This window comes from Lampetra planeri, chromosome 40 (assembly GCF_965212315.1).
Source record: "Lampetra planeri chromosome 40, kcLamPlan1.2.h2, whole genome shotgun sequence".
Taxonomy (NCBI): Eukaryota; Metazoa; Chordata; class Hyperoartia; order Petromyzontiformes; family Petromyzontidae; genus Lampetra; species Lampetra planeri.
This window is the reverse complement of record NC_136146.1, coordinates 4852167-4869714: the sequence shown is the minus strand read 5'-3', so window position 1 is coordinate 4869714 and position 17548 is coordinate 4852167. Positions and strand designations below refer to the sequence as shown.

The window sequence follows — 17548 nt, the reverse complement described above, 5'->3', positions numbered from 1 at the left end:
GATCCAGGCCTTTAACGTGCGCGACGGGAAGTTCGCGTACGCGAGCGACTGCGCCTCCTTCTTCACGCCAGCCGTGTGGATGGGCCTGGTGGTCGGCTTCATCCTGCTGCTGGTGCTCACCTACGGCGTGCACATGGTGCTGCAGCTCAAGACCATGGACCGCTTCGACGACCCCAAGGGGCCCACCATCTCTGTGCCGCAGACCGACTGAACGATGAAGACACGAGAGGAGACATCGGCAGCAGTAGGGGCTTCCCCGTTCCCTCTTTTCTTCTCCGTTTCCTCTTCTTTCCTGCTCTTCACCGCACCGTCCTTGTTTAAAGCAGAGGTGGGGAATCTATAGTTGGAAATGTTCTGTAAAGCTTACAAGGCGTAAACATAGCCTCTTCCCGATAGCCTTTGTGCTATGAGAATTGCGCAAATACCAAGCTTTCCATACAGAGAGCTAAATTGGATGTTCAATACCTCTGGCTGGCCACATCCTAACACACTGAAATGTTTGAGCACACCAAAATATTACCGGGTCAAAAATATTCTGCCCTCACAAGGTGCTTGGTAGATCTCATGTGGCCGTTGCGTCAAGCGAAATTAAGTCGCCGGCTCTAGGTTTCCCACCACTGGCTCGTCGGCTTGTCAGCTTTCAGTGAGCTCCGTGTCGTTCCGTTGGGGCGTGGCGCAGGTTTTTCTGACTGCGCCGGATCCTCGTTCCCATGATGCGCGCTAGAGAATTGGTTACGTAAGTCACGTGCAATGTTGTTACCTTCTCTCTACAGTCGCACGCCGCAGGGCTTTATTTTTTATTTCCCGCTTGCGAAGGTCGTAGCGGGCAGCTCTGCCGGTGAGACGTGAGGGTTCGAATTTACGTCATCCATTCCTTTTGTAAATGTACGTGAATCCTGACTGTACATCCCATCTGGTTTTAAAAGGTATACACAACCCAAAAACCAGGTCGCTCTTATACCCTGTTTGTACATGACCTCGGCCTATGTGTCCAGGGTCATCCGATAGAGCGTGGAGTTTAAAGTCCACTCACGTTATGGTAAAGCACGCTTGCCATAGCGCGCCAGTGACGTTGCCGCCATCTCACCACCTGGCTGCGGTCTTCCCACCTGTCTGGTTCCTCAGTGATAGTGAGATGCGATTTGCATGAACGACCACACTACAAAACTACACTTTGTTATATTTTTTTTATCTACATCTTGACACTGACGTATGAAACGCGTGGCAGAAATGTAACTCATGCACTGCTCTAATGACGCACTTGACAGTGATGTTAGTCTTTTTTTCTGTTTACAAAACTTCAGACACATGTTGGACAGTCTGGGTGTGTTTCTGAAAAGTGTGCTTAAAGGTACCTGGTTTAGCATCAATTGGCTGCTAAGATGTATTTATTTAAATTGTTATTTATTGCTATAATGGGGTCGTTTTCTGACGTTATTTTGTACGGCACTTGATATGCGACAGACCGAGTTGAGAACTGTGTACGAGTCTGGCGTCTGGGGTCACCAGATGGATTATGTTTGCACATCTTGCATGAGCGTGTACCGTTGGACAATGGTCGGTGATGTCTGCAACAGTTTGCACATCAACGCGATCGCAGCTCGACTCCCGTAGACTAGGCTCACACAGAGACCCACCAACTCGGGAGTTCCATACACTCGCGTTAGACCCATTCACTCAGCATTGTGCACAATCGCCTAGCCATGCGGTAGCATCCTCAGTGGCCACGTGTGGATCTCTTGGAGACCTCCGCTGAACTTAGTCACAGCTGCTGCTTGGCTTATCGTAAACATCTCAGTGGTGGAGGTTGGCTGTGCAGAGTCCTTGCCCTATGTGGAACCTGTTCAACAAGGCCCACTGACCGCGTGGCAGGTTGACCCACAGCACTAGAATTTACTTTGCGCCAGTCACAATTGGGCCATGATTCCGCACTCGTGGAGAAAGAAGGCAGTTGTAGCTCCCGCAGTGCGGCCGCGACACGCAGGAGCCAGGTGGCTTCTTTGTTGGATCGACAGTAATTGTCTCATTAGGGACATTGCAGCCTTTGCCCCACGTATCCATAACAGCTGTTTACAATTTAGTGTCGTTTCCTGTAAACCTTGTTATTATTGCACACTCCGTGGTCGGTGCTGTGAGTGTACCTGTTTCGTGGAGTCATGCATGTCACATTTCAGCAACGGTGTGCTACGCCAAAAGCACCGGTTGTCCTGTGTTTATTTTTTAAACCCCATTCTCGTTCCTGTTGGGTGTGAGCCACGCAAGGACAGACCCGGCGAGGGGAACTCGCACTCAGCCCCCCCCCACCCCTTGTGCACGCTGCAGTGTAACGGTGCGACGTGCGATGTGCAGGCCCAACTCGGAGGTAGCAAATGGAATGGATTCGTTCCCAGGCAAATTCATGGACACTGAGAGGCTGAAGACGGATGCAGGGTTTGTTTTGCAATCAATTCCTCGGGCCCTGCCGTGGTCGTTACACCTTTTCACTTTTACCAATTTTCACCTCCATTAAAAGGCAGAATAGGTGGTTACGTGAAACTCGTGATCTGACGATTGCCGACTGTGCCCCACGTGACGTAGAGAGCCGATTTGAATGAAGGTGGCTGGAGACCTTGTGTGTGCACGTACGATGGAGAGTGCCGATTCAATTGAATGAAGAGGATAACGGTGGATCACATCAGATCTCTTATCTCAGTTTAATTTGGCACTCCTGCGTCATTTTAGACACGCGGCCACCCCCCACACACGTGCAAAGATATCGCCAACTTGATTTGAATCGATCCTGTGTGTCGCACGTGCGGCACGCGTACACACACACGAGGTTTATTTTCAGGGGAAACAGTTCTGGGTTGAGAAATCGTCGGGCACGTGGAAATGACAATTGCATGTGAACAGAGGTCAATTATGTGGAGGGGGCAGGAGCAGTGGTGCGGTGGTTGGTGCACTGCACAGCGGACCCATGGGCCTACATATGATTCCTGGCCACGGCTCGCAATGAGTGGCGAGTGATACCTGAACTGGTTCTGGGTCCCACCACCCTTCACTGACCGGTGTAGTTAAGTACAACGTGGTCAAACAACACCCATGTTCAGCACAGTGTGGTGAGACCTTCACCCAGCCTTGGGTTGATACACTCCGGAAGACGGATTGAGTCGTGAGGATTAGAGATGGAGAAGCTCTGATGTTAAGAAGTTTATTATTCTTCACGTAATAGAACGTAACGTGTCAGAGATGGAGCTGTGAATCGTTACCCAGCTAGATCAGGAACGTTGGCGGCGGCGGCGGCTTGGAGAGGGCTTCATCCAGCAGTGGATTGACCACGCTCGATGACAACACGGCCGTATCAATCCACTTGTCGCAGGTGATGACCACGAGTCACACTCGTGCTGACTCTTCCCTTCCACGTGTCTGTCCTTGTGTTATGTCACGATGCATTCCCCGTCGTTATCGCTATTCCAACAAGACTTGTGTGCATGGACAAATGATTGCTGCCGTTCCTCTGTCTTTCGACGTGGCTGGCGCCGCGTTTGCAGAGCTGAAAGATTGACGGTTGTTGAGCTGCCTTTCGGCACAGGATGAACCGCGTTTTGAAATCGAATTACTTCAAAATCAAATATACTTCTCGCTGCTCTCTAGGATTTTAACAAGCAAGCACTGTAAATCTGTGGCGTGCGTGTGTGCGTTGTGGTAAACAGATACAAGGCTTGGGGAAGCTGTTACTCGTGGGTCAGTTTGACCTGAGCTTATGTGGTGTATTTAAATAGTGAATTTGACAACTAAAATATGTGTAAAACATTACTAGTATTTAACTGTTGTAGGTGATTGTTGTTGTTGTGTGCGTGAGCAGTGGTTTACGTTTTATTTATTTGTTGCTTGTATAGAATTGCTTACATCGATTTTAACTATTTAAAAACGTAACTATTTAAGTATAATCCCCCCCTGGTCAAATGTTCCGGAAGCTTTCCGAGCAAGCACGCAGAGTTATCCGCTGTCGGATTAAAAATCCACCCCTTCTGATTTGACCACCAAGTGAAATCCTCTTCGGTGTGTTTCGGATTGTGCTGTGTATTCGTTGGGCACGGTGTCCGATGTTTCGCTCCACGTGCTGTGCAGTGCGACCGCGAATACCGAAGGAAAAGTCTGAAATCAGTGTTGTGCAATAAAAACGAACTTTGTTTCCAGATGAATTGCCTGTTTAATCCAAGGCACTGTGACAACGTCGTGCGATCCTGCACACTTATTTCCCCGAACGAAACGGTTTAAAAAAATCTAATCGTATTAAATAAACATCGGGGTACGGCGACAGGCGAGCACAAGCGCAGGGTGATGCACGCTGGCTCGTGTGTGTGAGCTGCTGTGCTGCTGCTGCCATCGTGCTCGCCTGCAAAATATGGAATTCTCTACAAAAAAGTAGAGCATTTACAGTACAGAGTCGAGCACCTATGTAATATCTAAAAAGGTTTAAAACAAACATCCTGTTCACATTTTACACGTCATTTAAACGGCTGTACTGTTGGATGCCTGCCCACTCGTGCTAAACGTACCACATGTAAACCTTCGAGCACAAAAAACATGGAAAACATCTTTCGTCGAAAACCGCTCGCCATCGCAATATTTACATCCCCGAACAAGACGCAAGAACACGTTCAGGGGGTTCACAATCGGACGACGTGGGACGCTTCCGCACGCCACTAGTGCCCACGTTCCGCGTGACACGGCCACCAAGGCACAACCGGGACTCCGTATTTTGGTGCGCGAAGAAAATCTTAATGGTGTCCCGGCTCGCCAAAGCATGGGCCTGATCCACAAACCATCGTTTTGTCCATTTGAGAGTCGCAGCTTGATTATTGAAGAAAAAGATTTTGCCAAAAGCAAGGCAATTTGGATTTTTTTCTTCTTTTAGCTCCGTTTTTCTACGCTAATTTCTCCTTGGACGACACCGCCACCGCCGTCATCACGAGTCCTAAGAACCAGCGGCGCTGCGGCACTACTCGATCGAGTTGTCCTCCGAATCTGGTGAGGCCGAACGGCTGCCGAGCCAGTCTGACTTATTGTCGGGCGTCTCGTCTCCCCGGCTCGTGGGCGTGAGTGGCCCGAAGCAATCTGCGGCGGTGCCCTGCGGCGGCACCGTCGTCGGCACGGAGAAACCGGGGCAGAAGAACGGCATGGGCCCCGGGTACCAGCCCTTCTTGCCGGCGAGCGCCGAGGGGTCCAGCATCGGCAGGTAGGCCGCGGCGACCGAGGCCGCCTCTCCCGACGGCGACGGGAAGAAGTAGAGCGGCACGCAGAAGGGCGGCACCTGCGGCGCTGCGCCGGCGGATCGCGGCGGCGGCGGCGGCTGCTGCTCGCCTGGCTCCACCTTGATTTTCTTCCTCTGCGGTTCGTCCGTCTCGTCGTCGGCGGCGGTGTCGGCGTCAATGGCTTTGGCGCGCCTCGCGCCGCCCTCCCGCCGCTTCGGCTCGGCGCCGTCGAGGTCCTCGGCCGAGCGGTTGCGCTGGATGACGGAGACGCAGTTGCCCACGTCCTCGTCTTTGACGTCGCCGGAAGAGGCGGCCGGGCCGAGCGAGCTCGCCTTGCTCTGGAGGTGCTGCAGCAGGCGGGAGTAGCGGTCGTCGCGCGCGCCGCACCGCTCGTGCTGCTGCAGGTAGCTCAGCGTCTGCTTCATGCACGCGTGGAAGCCCAGCTTGAACGAGTCGCCCTGCTTGAACGAGTCGCCCTGCTCCACGCCGCTCGCCTGCTTGTTCACGGCAGCTGCTGCTGCTGCGGGAACGGAAGACGAACGTTGATGTTAGCTGCGGGACCAGTGGAGGTGCGGTGGCATGTTTTCTTATCGAGGAGTGAGACGTTTCGGTCGCAGCGACGAAAAATGTTGCGGCTGTGATTGCCACCCCTGCCACTGCGCTAAAACGCCCCTCATACTGCTGGCCGTGCTGAGCCGGCTCGGCCCGGCTCAGGAGGCACCAAATTATTAGATTTTCCGCTCATAATTTGGGCTGTGCCACTTCTGTCGCACGCGATGAGTGGGTCGCTACACGCCATTAAAATAATACCGCCTCTGGCTAGCTTTGGATGCAGATTCATCATTAGGCCAGAGTTTCACAGACTGGGTTTTTGCTGAACCGAACGTAGAACCAGTGAAAAAACCATCCGTACGCCGCGAGGGCCCCACGATAGTTCGGCTCCTTTGTGCAAGTGTAAGCGGGTGATGAGTGCGCCAACGTGGCCTTAATGGCCCTCGCTAGCCTGCCGCGAGTTAGCGGCGCGCCGTGCGGTCTCCCGTCCCGGTACCCACCGGTGGGGCCGGCGCCGGCTCCATGCTGCAGGGAGTGGATGCGCTGGCGCTGCTGCTCGGCGAGGGCGTGCAGCTCCTGCATGTACTTGAGCGTGAGCTCCAGCACCACCGCCTTCTCCAGGTGGCCCAGGGTCTGCGCACGCGCGGCGGTCACAGACAGAACGTTAAAAAACCCTGCGCTTTTGTACGACGCTGAGAAATAAGAAACGTAATTTGTTGGTCACAGCTCTCGCTTGAGTTAGTTTTCATCTCGGGAGCAACGGTTAGTTTCGACCGAAAGGTAATCGAGGACTTGTGGTATTGATGGCGAGCTGTGAACGACTTGGATCCGGGTGGGAAAAAAAACACCATGGCCAACAAATGTTTCTTTACGACGTGAATCGTAATGAGTGGTGTCGACGCCGCGAGTGCACAGAGCGCGGCATTGCTCCCAGTGTACAAGGTGATCACGTGGTGGTGATCACGTGGTGGCGGTACAGCCCAACAGAGAAGCCTGAGGTCCGCTCATCCCGTGCAGTATTATTAAACGTCATTTAGCAAAAAAACCCAGAACAAACCACTCGGTCCATGACATGGGCCGGTGGCGGGCTCTGCGGCACGGTGGAGCCGCTTGACCCGCGATCAAATTCCTAGCTCGGGTTCGACTCGGCACAACTTCCCTCCAAGCTCGATAACTAAACGGCGTAGTACTCCAGGGTTTCTTTCGGAATTAATATTTTTTTGTGGCCGATTAATCGACGTAATCGACGGAGCGTCCCGGCTGCAGCCTCGCGGCGCAGGCGCTCGCTGGCAGCGTGAGCGCGGAGGAGACGGAATTTGCCGCTGCCGTGACCGCTCTCTCACCGTCTGCTTCAGGTGGTCGGGAAGGAGCTCCTTGAGCTGGGAGATGCACTCGTTGATGCGGTCGCGCCGCTTCTTCTCGATGAGGCGGTGCGGCAGCTTGTAGAGGTCCTGGGAGGGGGAGACAACGCGGGGCGCCGTCAGCACGGCGGTCGCCTCCGCTGCCGAGACGTCGCGCGGTCGGGGAGCGCCGGTGGTGCGCCCGCCAGCCAACTCAACGTTGGTCAACCCCGCGGTGGTACCTGGGTCTGTCCCGTGACCTCCTGCCAGCGGGCGTTCGACACTTCACGTGGCCTTAAAGTGCACTTCGCCTAGCACGAGCGTCGTGGTGACGTCACTGGCACTTGGTGGCGAATGGCGGTTGTTGTGTGTGATTCCGGTGACCCGTGTTCGATTCTCACCCACGGCCAACACCAGTGACGATTATGATTATAATCGGTCCTGGGCTTCAATTGAGTTCATGGTACATTGTGTAAACATCGCCACTAGGGAGACAAAGACAGCCGGGCATGATTCTGGCCACCCACCCCCTTGTGTGCCTTGCCGGCCTTCATAGGTGCTCGCTAACAGCACTTGCCCCAACAGTCTCTGAAGGCTATATAGGGGGGGGATCTTTGTCTTGTGTGTGGGTGTCCAGGTGTGCTCAGACACACACCTGCAGGTCTTCTGATCCTCTTCTCAACCCCCGCCGAGCTCGCCCGACGATGAGGCCTGAGTAATGCAACCTGAAAAGACAGACAACATCACAGTTTTTATTCCAGTTTTCGTCATCAGCATTGCTATCACCATATTCAGGTTGCATCACGTGTTGTTCGGCATGTTGTCCGACGTTTCGCTCCGCGTGCTAAAGAAGCTCCCAGCGATGAATTTATAAACACGACTGGTGCTGCCAGTTGGAAATATTCCGCCCTCTAGTGCCCGATTAGTGCCGCTAAGACGGTGGCGGTCACGTGTCGCCTGCGGGCTGAGTCGCAGTGGAAAGTCGCCTCGTGACTGTGGGCTGTGGTTATTTATTTAATTAGTTCGCTTACCCAGGAGAGCCTCACCGAGTCTCATGACTCTTTTTCAGGAGGGTCCTGCCAAGTTTTCGCAGTCGCGGGGTGGGGGGGGGTGTAGAGGCGGCAATATTTGCGACGTCTACTCCCAAACGGAGTCATTGGCGGTGTCATTTGGCAACTGTGAACAGTGACGCCGGACGGCGGCACCTCTTGCCAACGACGCCACCGGGATCTTTAACGTCCACGGCGTGCCGGCGCTTATTTCATTTTGTCACGCGGTTAAAATCCCACACCGCCGCAGTATTCACCGGGGCGGCCTGCCGGAGTCGAACCGCGAACCTCCGCAACAACAACAACAAGCGGGCGAGTTCCACGACCGCTGGGCCGCGTGGAAATTAATTCGGGCGGATTGAGGTGGGGGGGTGGGGCAAGGTGAGACAAAGTCGTCCGCCCTCCCGGCGGGGTGCGGCTTTCCAAGCCGACGGAGAAGCCCACGCTGCGTGCGAGATGCTTTAGGGCGGCGAGACGGTGGCTGAGGGCTGACAGCCAAACGCCCTCCACGCCCGCTCACGCGGTGTGCTGCCTATCAATAGACACGCGCTCGGCCAAGCCAGACGCGTGCCCCGGCGTGGCCTGATCGACTGCGCCCCCAGCCTCTACCGCCCACCGCCACCAGCAACCCTCTTGCCAACAACTCCCTCCTTGCCATCAACACCACCACCACCAGCACCACAAACGGACTCTCCTCCTCCCCCATTCGCTACGCAACAGTCCTTCACACGCTGACCCGCCCGTCACCTGCCGTCTTCCTCCCCTTACCCACCCCAGCCTCTGGTTCACCACCATCATCATCATCATCCACCAACCATCCACCCCCCATCATCCACCCCGCACTGAACCTATCCCGCTGCCACCCTCCCCCCTCGCCCGCACGCGGCTGCCGTCACGTGCGCGCGCGCGCGCGCGCACGTGCTCCGGCTGATGACGCCGCCGCTGCCGCTGACACGCGGCGCGTGCCCCGAGGCGCGTGCCCCGAGGCGCGTGCTCGCCTCGCGTGACGCCGCGTGGGGGTGGGGGTGGCCCCAGTGCGCACAGACACAGAGATAGACAGAGATACATAGAGATACTCAGAGATACATAGAGATACTCAGAGATACACAAGAGATACACAAGAGATACACAGAGATACTCAGAGATACACAGAGATACATAGACATACACAAGAGATACACAGAGATACTCAGAGATACACAGAGATACATAGACATACACAGAGATACACAAGAGATACACAAAGATACTCAGAGATACACAGAGATACATAGACATACACAGAGATACACAAGAGATACACAGGGATACACAGAAATACATAGACATACACAGAGATACACAAGAGATACACAGACATACAGAGATACATAGAGATACATAGACATACACATAGATACATAGACATACACAGACATACAGAGAGATACATAGAGATACATAGACATACAGAGAGATACACAGACATACAGAGAGATACATAGAGATGCATAGACATAGAGATACACAGAGGTACATCCCGACACGATAGAAAGCTGAATTTCGGTACGTGGGTAGCTTTGAGGACACACAACAGGGAAATCAGAAAATCCGAGATGTTTCATGTTCAAGGCTCCCAAATCTCGATTGTAAGTACCTCGTGAACGTGTTTGTGTGCTTCATTAAGAAACCCTTCCAAGTGTAAGATTGCGGTTGTTTTCGTTTGATAAAGCATTAGACAGCATTTACAATTAAAGCGACAACCATTCTATATATGTATTTTAGATATTTCGGGTTCAAACGGTTTTGATCGAATAAATACGTATTTTTTCACGTTGAAATCTGAATTATTCTAAAACTGTAAAAGATAGGAGCTTCCCGTCGTAGAGTATTAAGTTAATTAATTTTTGTCCTTTCTCATAAAAAGAACGGAATCTTTAAATTGAGCAGTTTCCGATGGGTACGTCTTTAAAAATGAGCTGCATATCCCATCCATGGCCTTAGCTGGTAAAACAAAACTACTAGTTTAGTAAACTACTAGTTTACTAAACTAGTTGAGAGTTCCACGGGGTTAGTGTGGACTCCGTGAAGAGGTGGCGGGTGGGGGGGGGGGCATCGTGGGGGGCCACGGGGGGGGGGTCGCTGTTATTTTTGGACGCTGACCGCTCTGCAGCATCACGCGCCACTCGCAACAACAACAACATCAGCAGCAGCATCATCATCATCATCAGCAGAATCAGCAGCGGCATCATCATCAGCAGCAGCAGCATAATCAGCAGAATCAGCAGCGGCATCATCATCAGCAGAATCAACAGCAGCATCATCAGCAGCATCAGCAGCGGCAGAAACATCAGCAGCATCATCATCAGCAGCAGCGTCAGCAGCGGCAGCAGCGTCTATGAATGGAAGCTGCAAGTCTCTGGGTGACCTTCTGCCTGGAGCTGGGACGACTGGCAGGACTCGGTGAAGTCGGCTCATTGTTCTGTTCCTCTTTGCGGCCACGCAGTGTCATTGACGAACCAGACATGTGTTTAATAAGCAGATTCACATGTAAATGTCAATTATAAGAATGACAAGAGGAGAGCGACATGGGCCTGGCCAGGACTCGCCGCGGCTATAAGGAGCGGCGAAGGCCGATGGTCGAGAGTAACAATGGAATGGCAGCAGCAGAACCTTTCTGAAAAAGAGTCCTATACGACTCAGCGTGGCTTTGCTGGATAAACAAGTAAACCCGTAAAAACAAAGTTTTTCACTATAAATCCTTTATATGCGTGGCGGCTAGAGTCTTCTCGTCCTCTGGCTTGAGATGGCTGCCACCTATGGGTCAGATGATTGTCTGCCAGTATTAAGCAATTGGTAATTAAATATTTAATTTGTTTTCCCTAAACAGTGTAAAATTTTGGGAATTTTTTTCACGAACATTAATTGTCTCGTAAAACGAGTCTGTATGGAAAATGTCAGCTCGATTGGATCACGGGAAGTGGGTTCAAAAACGACCGAAAGATTTGCACGGTCGTAAGCAAGCAAGCAAGCACGCAAGCAAGCAAGCACGCAAGAAAGCAAGCGAACTTAATATAAAGGATTTAAAAAGAAGGTCAATTATCATTATTATTCAATGCCAATGGGTAGGCACTCGCCCCGGTGGAATTGAGGACAAGCGTAGGCCAGTCGGGCTGCACGTGTCCACGGCGTGACACGCGGCGGCTCTGTCTGGCGGATTTCGAGATAAAACCCCAACCTACCGATGCTGCCTTAAGCCTCTAAAAGCTTAAAGGGCCCATAACGAGACACCAGACACTCCGAATCATTACCCACCACGCCAACCCTCGCTCACCCCTCTCATCATCATCATCCCACTCATCATCTCCCTTTCACCTGTCCTCCACGCCAGCAAAACAAAGCCCTTCTGCCCCCTCGCTGTACACTCCAAAGGTCGCTCCTGGTCAGCTGCTGTTCCCAATGCCTAGACTCTCATTTATCATGGTCCGTCCCATCTATTAAGATTAGTGGCCGGGTGAAATCATTCGAATTGCTTAGTTTTCTAGGATAAACAGCAGGGACAGGGTTAACAAAAACAAATGCATTTAAATATGCTTATAAGGCAAACGGACATTGGATAATTTCAACCAGCGTAGGGGACCCACGAAATATGTCCTGCACCGGGGCCACCACGTCCAGGAGAGATCCTGCTGTGGCTACGTCAACGAGGTCACCCTTCTGCCGTCGTGATGTGTCACGATCATTCGCAGCCGTTTGGTAATCCACCACCGAATGAATGAATGCCCTCATTGAGACTTCCCGGTATCAATATCATCGTATTGTATTTTTATTGTATTTTTTTACGAAGAACATTATTTGCATGATTATTAATGTCATAAATATGTGGTCTAGACGAGATGCGACTTTTATGGTATTTGGCCATTTTCAAGTATTTGACAATTCCTGTCGCGTAAACATCCCAATGCGGTCCACCTTAACCGCCGTAGACACGTGATCATACTAGAACGAGATAAACAAAGGTAATTGTGATCAAAACAAGGCGACTCTTTTAGTGGCCTTTTACAAAAAAAACTGCTCTGTAATTGGTGGTAAATAGCCACACACACACGCTACTATTCTTGCATAACTTACCTTGCAACCCATTGCCACAACCAGAGGGTTACATTATTCATCTTGAGCCCCCTGTCCGTCAATCAGCTGCTGCCATGTAAGTCATGAGAGATGGGGTGAGATAGTCGTTTGCCAATGTTGACTCACACCCCCTAACACCCCCACCCCCCAGTGGTGAAGTATGGTCAAACAACCCCTAAGACCGATATGGCGTGCGGGTGGAATTAATCTATCAGTGGGTTGACACAATGCATTATTATTGTTTTGTACACAACCAACGTGTACCACATACATAATGTAGCTTTTCTTGGGGGGTTCGATCGCGTAAATATAAATGTGTCGTTAAACCCTCCACCACCCGACACAGCCAATTCGTAAGGTTCGCTACGTAAACAGAACGTGCCAATTCGTCACTAGTACAGCACTAACCGGTGTGTTGGAGAGCCAAGCCACAACATTTACAATCTGAGTACGACGTTTCGCCAGGAATTACAACCAGCTTCCTCGCGTGCGTATGAAGCTCACCGATCGAACTCGTTGCCAATTATTGTAACTTTGATTCGTTATTTCTCCCGAGGCCAACTTGGCCTCCTCGACTGTGAGGTTCCCCTCGCATCTCCCGAAGCTGTTTCCCACGACCTCACGGCACTAGTCAGCAAACGATTGGGATAAGGTTGGCAGAGGCCTTCATCCAGCAGTGGATTATCAAGCGCACCGTGACTCACAACACGAAGCACTCCGACGCGACAACAAGCGGCAGACAGCATTATTATATTATTGTATAAAGAAGGGACATTACACGAAACGTCGCTGATGATATTTTTTCTTAAAAGAGTCTGTTCCCCCGTGCTTGTGCACAACTGACAACGCAGCAGCAGCAGCATCACCAGACTTTAGTTTGGCCGTATTGCGTGGATTATAAGACGCTCCGGAAGGTAAGACGCACCCCAAATGTGTGACGTGTGTCACTTAAAGTCACGCAACTCTGGTGACTCACGCACACGCAGCTACCGGATCACAATACGCAGTCGTCAACATCCTAGCGCATACAGAGGGGAGGGGGGAGTGCGTCTTGCAATGGGGACAATACGGCAGTAGTATACCGTAGACACCATCGTAGTCTCGTGGGGAAAGAAGGAGATGGTCATCAGCTCACCCAGAGAAGTCCCTGTTCTCGAGCTCCTGGTCCTCCATGGCAGAGCACAGGTTGGGCTGAATGTTCAGCAGGCAGCGGTCCATCGCAGGCAGGCAGCAGCAGGAGAGCCGAGCGCGTGACTTGTCGTGTGTGCGAAGAGTAGACCCGCACGCGCACAGCGACTGCGTCTCACTGCCTGCGTGTGTGCGCGTGTGAGGCTATGCCGGGGAGGGATCCTGGTTGTGCGAGCGTGAGTTGATGTGTATGCGTGTGTTGACAGCGCTTGTCCCAAGTCTTTTGAGGGCTATAAGGGGGATCTTTGTCTCTGTAGGACGGACGTGTGTGCTCCCACAGCGGCTGATCACTGACTGTGCGTGTCCGCCTCTGTGTGTCTACACTACACCGACTTGATATGCGCAGCTAGTGAACTCCTCCTCCTTCCTCTGTCTGCCACCTCCCCCTTCTAAGGCAGCCAACACAAGCCAGACTCTATCCACTGCTACGTTAGTCGCGTGGTAGTGGCAGATGCGCAACGTGGATACGACAGATACTATGGATGGAATCCGATGATACAGAAGCTGTAGGTGAGGCTATTAGTGTGATGTTAACTACGTACTATCGCCTGAGCCAGTGTCTTGCTGTCACACGATATTAAATATAATCAGTTGTTAATTTCTTACTGATTATCTCTGGAAGCTAAGCAGAAGTCGAGCCTGGCTAGTATACACATTGTTACCAATACAAATCCGGTTGAACGTGAGAATAACGTTTAGTATTGATCAAATACGCGCTATAGCGTCAAACCTAGAGACGCTGCATTGCCTGTGATATATTACACGAATGGCAATAATAAAATATGTGTAACTTATGAACCCGCCGAATTGAACTTAAATCTCAAGACACTGTAAGACACTCCACTCCTACTTTATATCAGCATCAGATACATCCAGATGTAGAGTGTTGGCAACAGCAGCACTTAGAAGCCGTTCGCAGTGTTACCCCACAAGCTCTATGCCGTGTGCCCCACACACGCACTCAGAGAGAGAGATGCTCAGGGAGTCGGAGCCAGTGCGTGTGTGCGGCAGGAGGGGAGATGCGGGGGCGAGATAAGGACTCGGTCTGCCGGGGACTGATTGGTGCCGAGGACACGCGGCTTGCGGGGTCACGCGACGGCCTCGCACGCACGCGCGCACGCACGCACGCGCACGTGTGCCCGCTACACGTGTGCCTGGGGAGTCACGGGGAGAGAGAGGGGGGGGAGCCACGCGGAGCAGGGAGAGCCATGGGGGGGGGTAGGGGGAGGGTCGCCACACGGAGTCGGCAGAGCCACGGGATGAGAGAGGAGGGGAGAGGCAGGGTGACATGCGGAGCAGGCAGAGGCACGGGGACGAGAGAGAGGGAGGGTGGGGAGTGACCTCAGACTGGGGCTGCTGCTGCTGCTGGTGGTGGTGGTGTGTCGAGGCGGTGTGTGGGTGTAGGTAATTGTGGGTAGTGTGTGTGTGGGTAGTGTGTGTGTGGGGGTAGTGTGTAGAGGCAGTGTGTGGGTGTGTGTGTGGGTAGTGTGTGTGTGGGTGTGTGTGGTGGGTGTGTGGGTAGTGTGTGTGTGTGGGGGTAGTGTGTACAGGCAGTGTGTGGGGTGTGGGGGTAGCGTGGGTCTGTGTGTGTGTGGGTAGTGTGTGTGTGGTGTGTATGGGGCTAGTGTGTAGAGGCAGTGTGTGGTGTGTGTGGGTAGTGTGTAGAAGCAGTGTGTGGGGTGTGTGTGTGTGGGTAGTGTGTGTGGGGTGTATGCGTGTGTGGGGTGTGTGTGTGGGTAGTGTGGGTGTGTGGTGTGTGTGTAGGGGGGGGGTGTACTATGTGTGTGTGTGGGTAGTGTGTGTGGGTGCCTGGGTATTTTGTACCATCGGACACTCCACCCCCACAACTCCCAATCGGTGATGGGGCAGTTGTGGAGAGAGTGGAGAGTTTCCCATACCTGGGCAGTGTGCTCATGACCGGCTCTGGTTTGGCAGCGGAGGTCTCACTCCGAATCAGTCGAGCGGCAATATCTTTTCATCGGTTGCGTAACGCTGTGTGGAAGCTGCCTGGTCTGTCACTCCGCACGAAGCTTCAGGTCTTCTCGGCCACAGTCATTCCCTCCCTTCTCTACGCTTGCGAAACGTGGACCCCCCTAATGGAACATCTTCGGCGGTTGGAAACATTTAGGCTGGCCTGCCTACGATCCATCCTGGGTTTAACCAGGCTGGATTGTGTGAGGAGCTCACAAATTCTTTAAAGATCTGGGCAAAGTCCCATCGGTGAGCTCCTCCGTCAGGCAAAGCTGCGTTGGCTGGGTTATGTAGCCCGCATGCCCAATCACCGCATGCCTAAACAGTTTTTGTTCGGCCGGATCGAGGGGGCTAAACGGGCGCGGCACGGGCTAGAGCAGAGATGGAGTGATGTGGTACAGGAGGACGTGGAGCTGAGTGGACTTGCCGATGACTGGTACCAGCGGTGTCAAGATCGGCCTCTGTGGAGGAGGCTCGTGAAGGACGCTACTGGGCAGTTGGAGGCAGTCGCCCTCCAACAACAACGGAGGGCGGAAGAACGACGCTCACAACAACGAGCGGAGCGCCGGGTGGCTAAAGCACAGAAAGTTGGCAGAGTAGGGGGAACAGGTGGTGCATCAGCCAGTCATCTCGGTCATCTCAGTCAGTCGACCCGTGGCACTTGGGTCTGCCCCGTGACCTCCTGGTAGCGGGCGTTCGACACTTCACGTGGCCTCAAAGGTGCACATGGCCTGGCACAAGCGTCGTGGTGACGTCACCGCCACTTAGTGGCGAATGGCGGTTGTTGTTGTTGTGTGTGTGTCTGTGTGTCTGTGTGGGGTGTGTGTCTGTGTGGGGGGGGTGTGTGTGTGGGGTGTGTGTGTGTGGGTGTGTGGGGTGTGTGTGTGTGGGTAGTGTGTAGAGGCAGTGTGTGTGTGTATGGGTGTGTGTGTGTGGAGTGTGTGTGGTGTGTGTGTGCGTGTGGGGTGTGTGTGGGGTGTGTGTGTGAGGGATGTGTGTGTGTGTCTGTGTGGGGTGTGTGTGTGGGTGTGTGTGGGGGGTGTGTGTGGGGTGTGTGTGTGTGGGGTGTGTGTGTGTGTGGGGGTGTGTGTGGGTGTGTGTGGGGTGTGTGTGGGGTGTGGGGGTGGTGTAGCGGTTAGCGCGCTGCGCAACGAACCCGGCGACCCGAGTTTCGATTTCCCGCTCACGGCCAACACCGGTGACGATTTCTGCACCGATCCTGGGTCTCCACTAGGTCGACTCGGCCTCAAATGAACGCCCGGTGCGGTGTGTAAACATCGTCGCTGAGGGAGACAAAGGCGGCCGGGCGTGGTGTTGGCCACCCACCCTCTCGTGTGCCGTGTCGGCCTTCATATGCGGTGCGACTCGCTAACAGCACTTGCCCCTGCAGTATGTGAAGGCTACACGGGGGATCTTTATTGGATAGTTGGTGGGACAGCCGGAGCCCAGATGAGACTCGGGACCAGGACAGACATCACTCGATATCACGGGAAATTATATAATAGGCGACGTTTCGGGCAATGGCCCTTCTGAACAATCGTTATTGACGAATGTGTTGAGTCTGTTGTTGCCTGCTTGTGTGCCACTTCCATCGCAGCAGCAGCAGCAGCTACCAACTCTGTTTAGCCAGCGAGGTTTCACGAAGTCTGAAGAACTCCGTCAGGAGGTGTTCCTGAATTGAAGCTCTCCCACCACCGACTGAGTTCTCCCTTGAACTGCACGCCGCCTGTGCCGCCGTGCCGCGTTCTCTGCTGCCAACGTCCCAGACTCTGACGTCTCTATCCTCGCGCCCGACGGCAGAGCGAGAAACAAAAAGTGGGTCTCAATGTCGAGCACGCTCTACGACTCTGGAAACGTACGGTGGCGAAACACGCGCAGAAGGGTCATTGCCGCGAAACGTCGCGTACATCGGCCTCCCCTTGTCAAGCCACAACACTGTTGTTGTAGACGAACGTGCCGAGTCGATGCTACTTGTGCGCCACTGCCAAACAACGCAGCAGCAGCATCAGCGATGTCACCGCATCACGAGGAGTCATCGCTGAGAGTCATCGGACGTCGAGAAACTCGCGAGCGCTTCCAACCCCCACCCCGACCCCGCCCC

General features: G+C 53.2%; 2 protein-coding genes across 3 annotated transcripts in view; one reads left to right on the top strand and one right to left on the bottom strand.

Annotated features, from left to right (window-relative positions):
- Positions 1-4178, top strand: part of LOC144731750 (V-type proton ATPase subunit S1-like) — an 18249-nt gene extending 14071 nt beyond the window's left edge. The window contains 1 exon segment of the mRNA XM_078612965.1: positions 2-4178. Coding sequence (XP_078469091.1) covers positions 2-211 — 210 coding nt within the window. The 3' untranslated portion in view covers positions 212-4178.
- On the bottom strand, positions 2664-17548 carry LOC144731751 (class E basic helix-loop-helix protein 41-like). Of its 2 annotated transcripts, none has more exons than XM_078612967.1 (5): positions 13424-17548; positions 7785-7854; positions 7133-7240; positions 6290-6422; positions 2664-5754 (listed from the first exon to the last, which is right to left on the bottom strand). In XM_078612967.1, exons 1-5 carry the CDS (start codon positions 13504-13506, stop codon positions 4985-4987), a joined length of 1164 nt encoding a protein of 387 aa, XP_078469093.1. In that variant the 5' UTR covers positions 13507-17548; the 3' UTR covers positions 2664-4984. The 2 variants fall into 2 exon arrangements, with proteins under 2 accessions (XP_078469093.1, XP_078469092.1); XM_078612966.1 differs by having other exon boundaries at positions 2664-5757; positions 13424-17546.

What these genes read in the sequence shown, in the direction of transcription:
- LOC144731751 (XM_078612966.1), bottom strand. Translation starts at nt 13,506, where the DNA reads ATGGACCGCTGCCTGCTGAACATTCAGCCCAACCTGTGCTCTGCCATG. An exon ending in GAGAACAGGGACTTCTCTGG is followed by an intron (nt 7,855 to 13,423) that starts GTGAGCTGATGA and finishes CTGTCTTTTCAG; the next exon opens with GTTGCATTACTCAGGCCTCA. An exon ending in AGCCGGCGCCGGCCCCACCG is followed by an intron (nt 5,758 to 6,289) that starts GTGGGTACCGGG and finishes CCGTTCCCGCAG; the next exon opens with CAGCAGCAGCTGCCGTGAAC.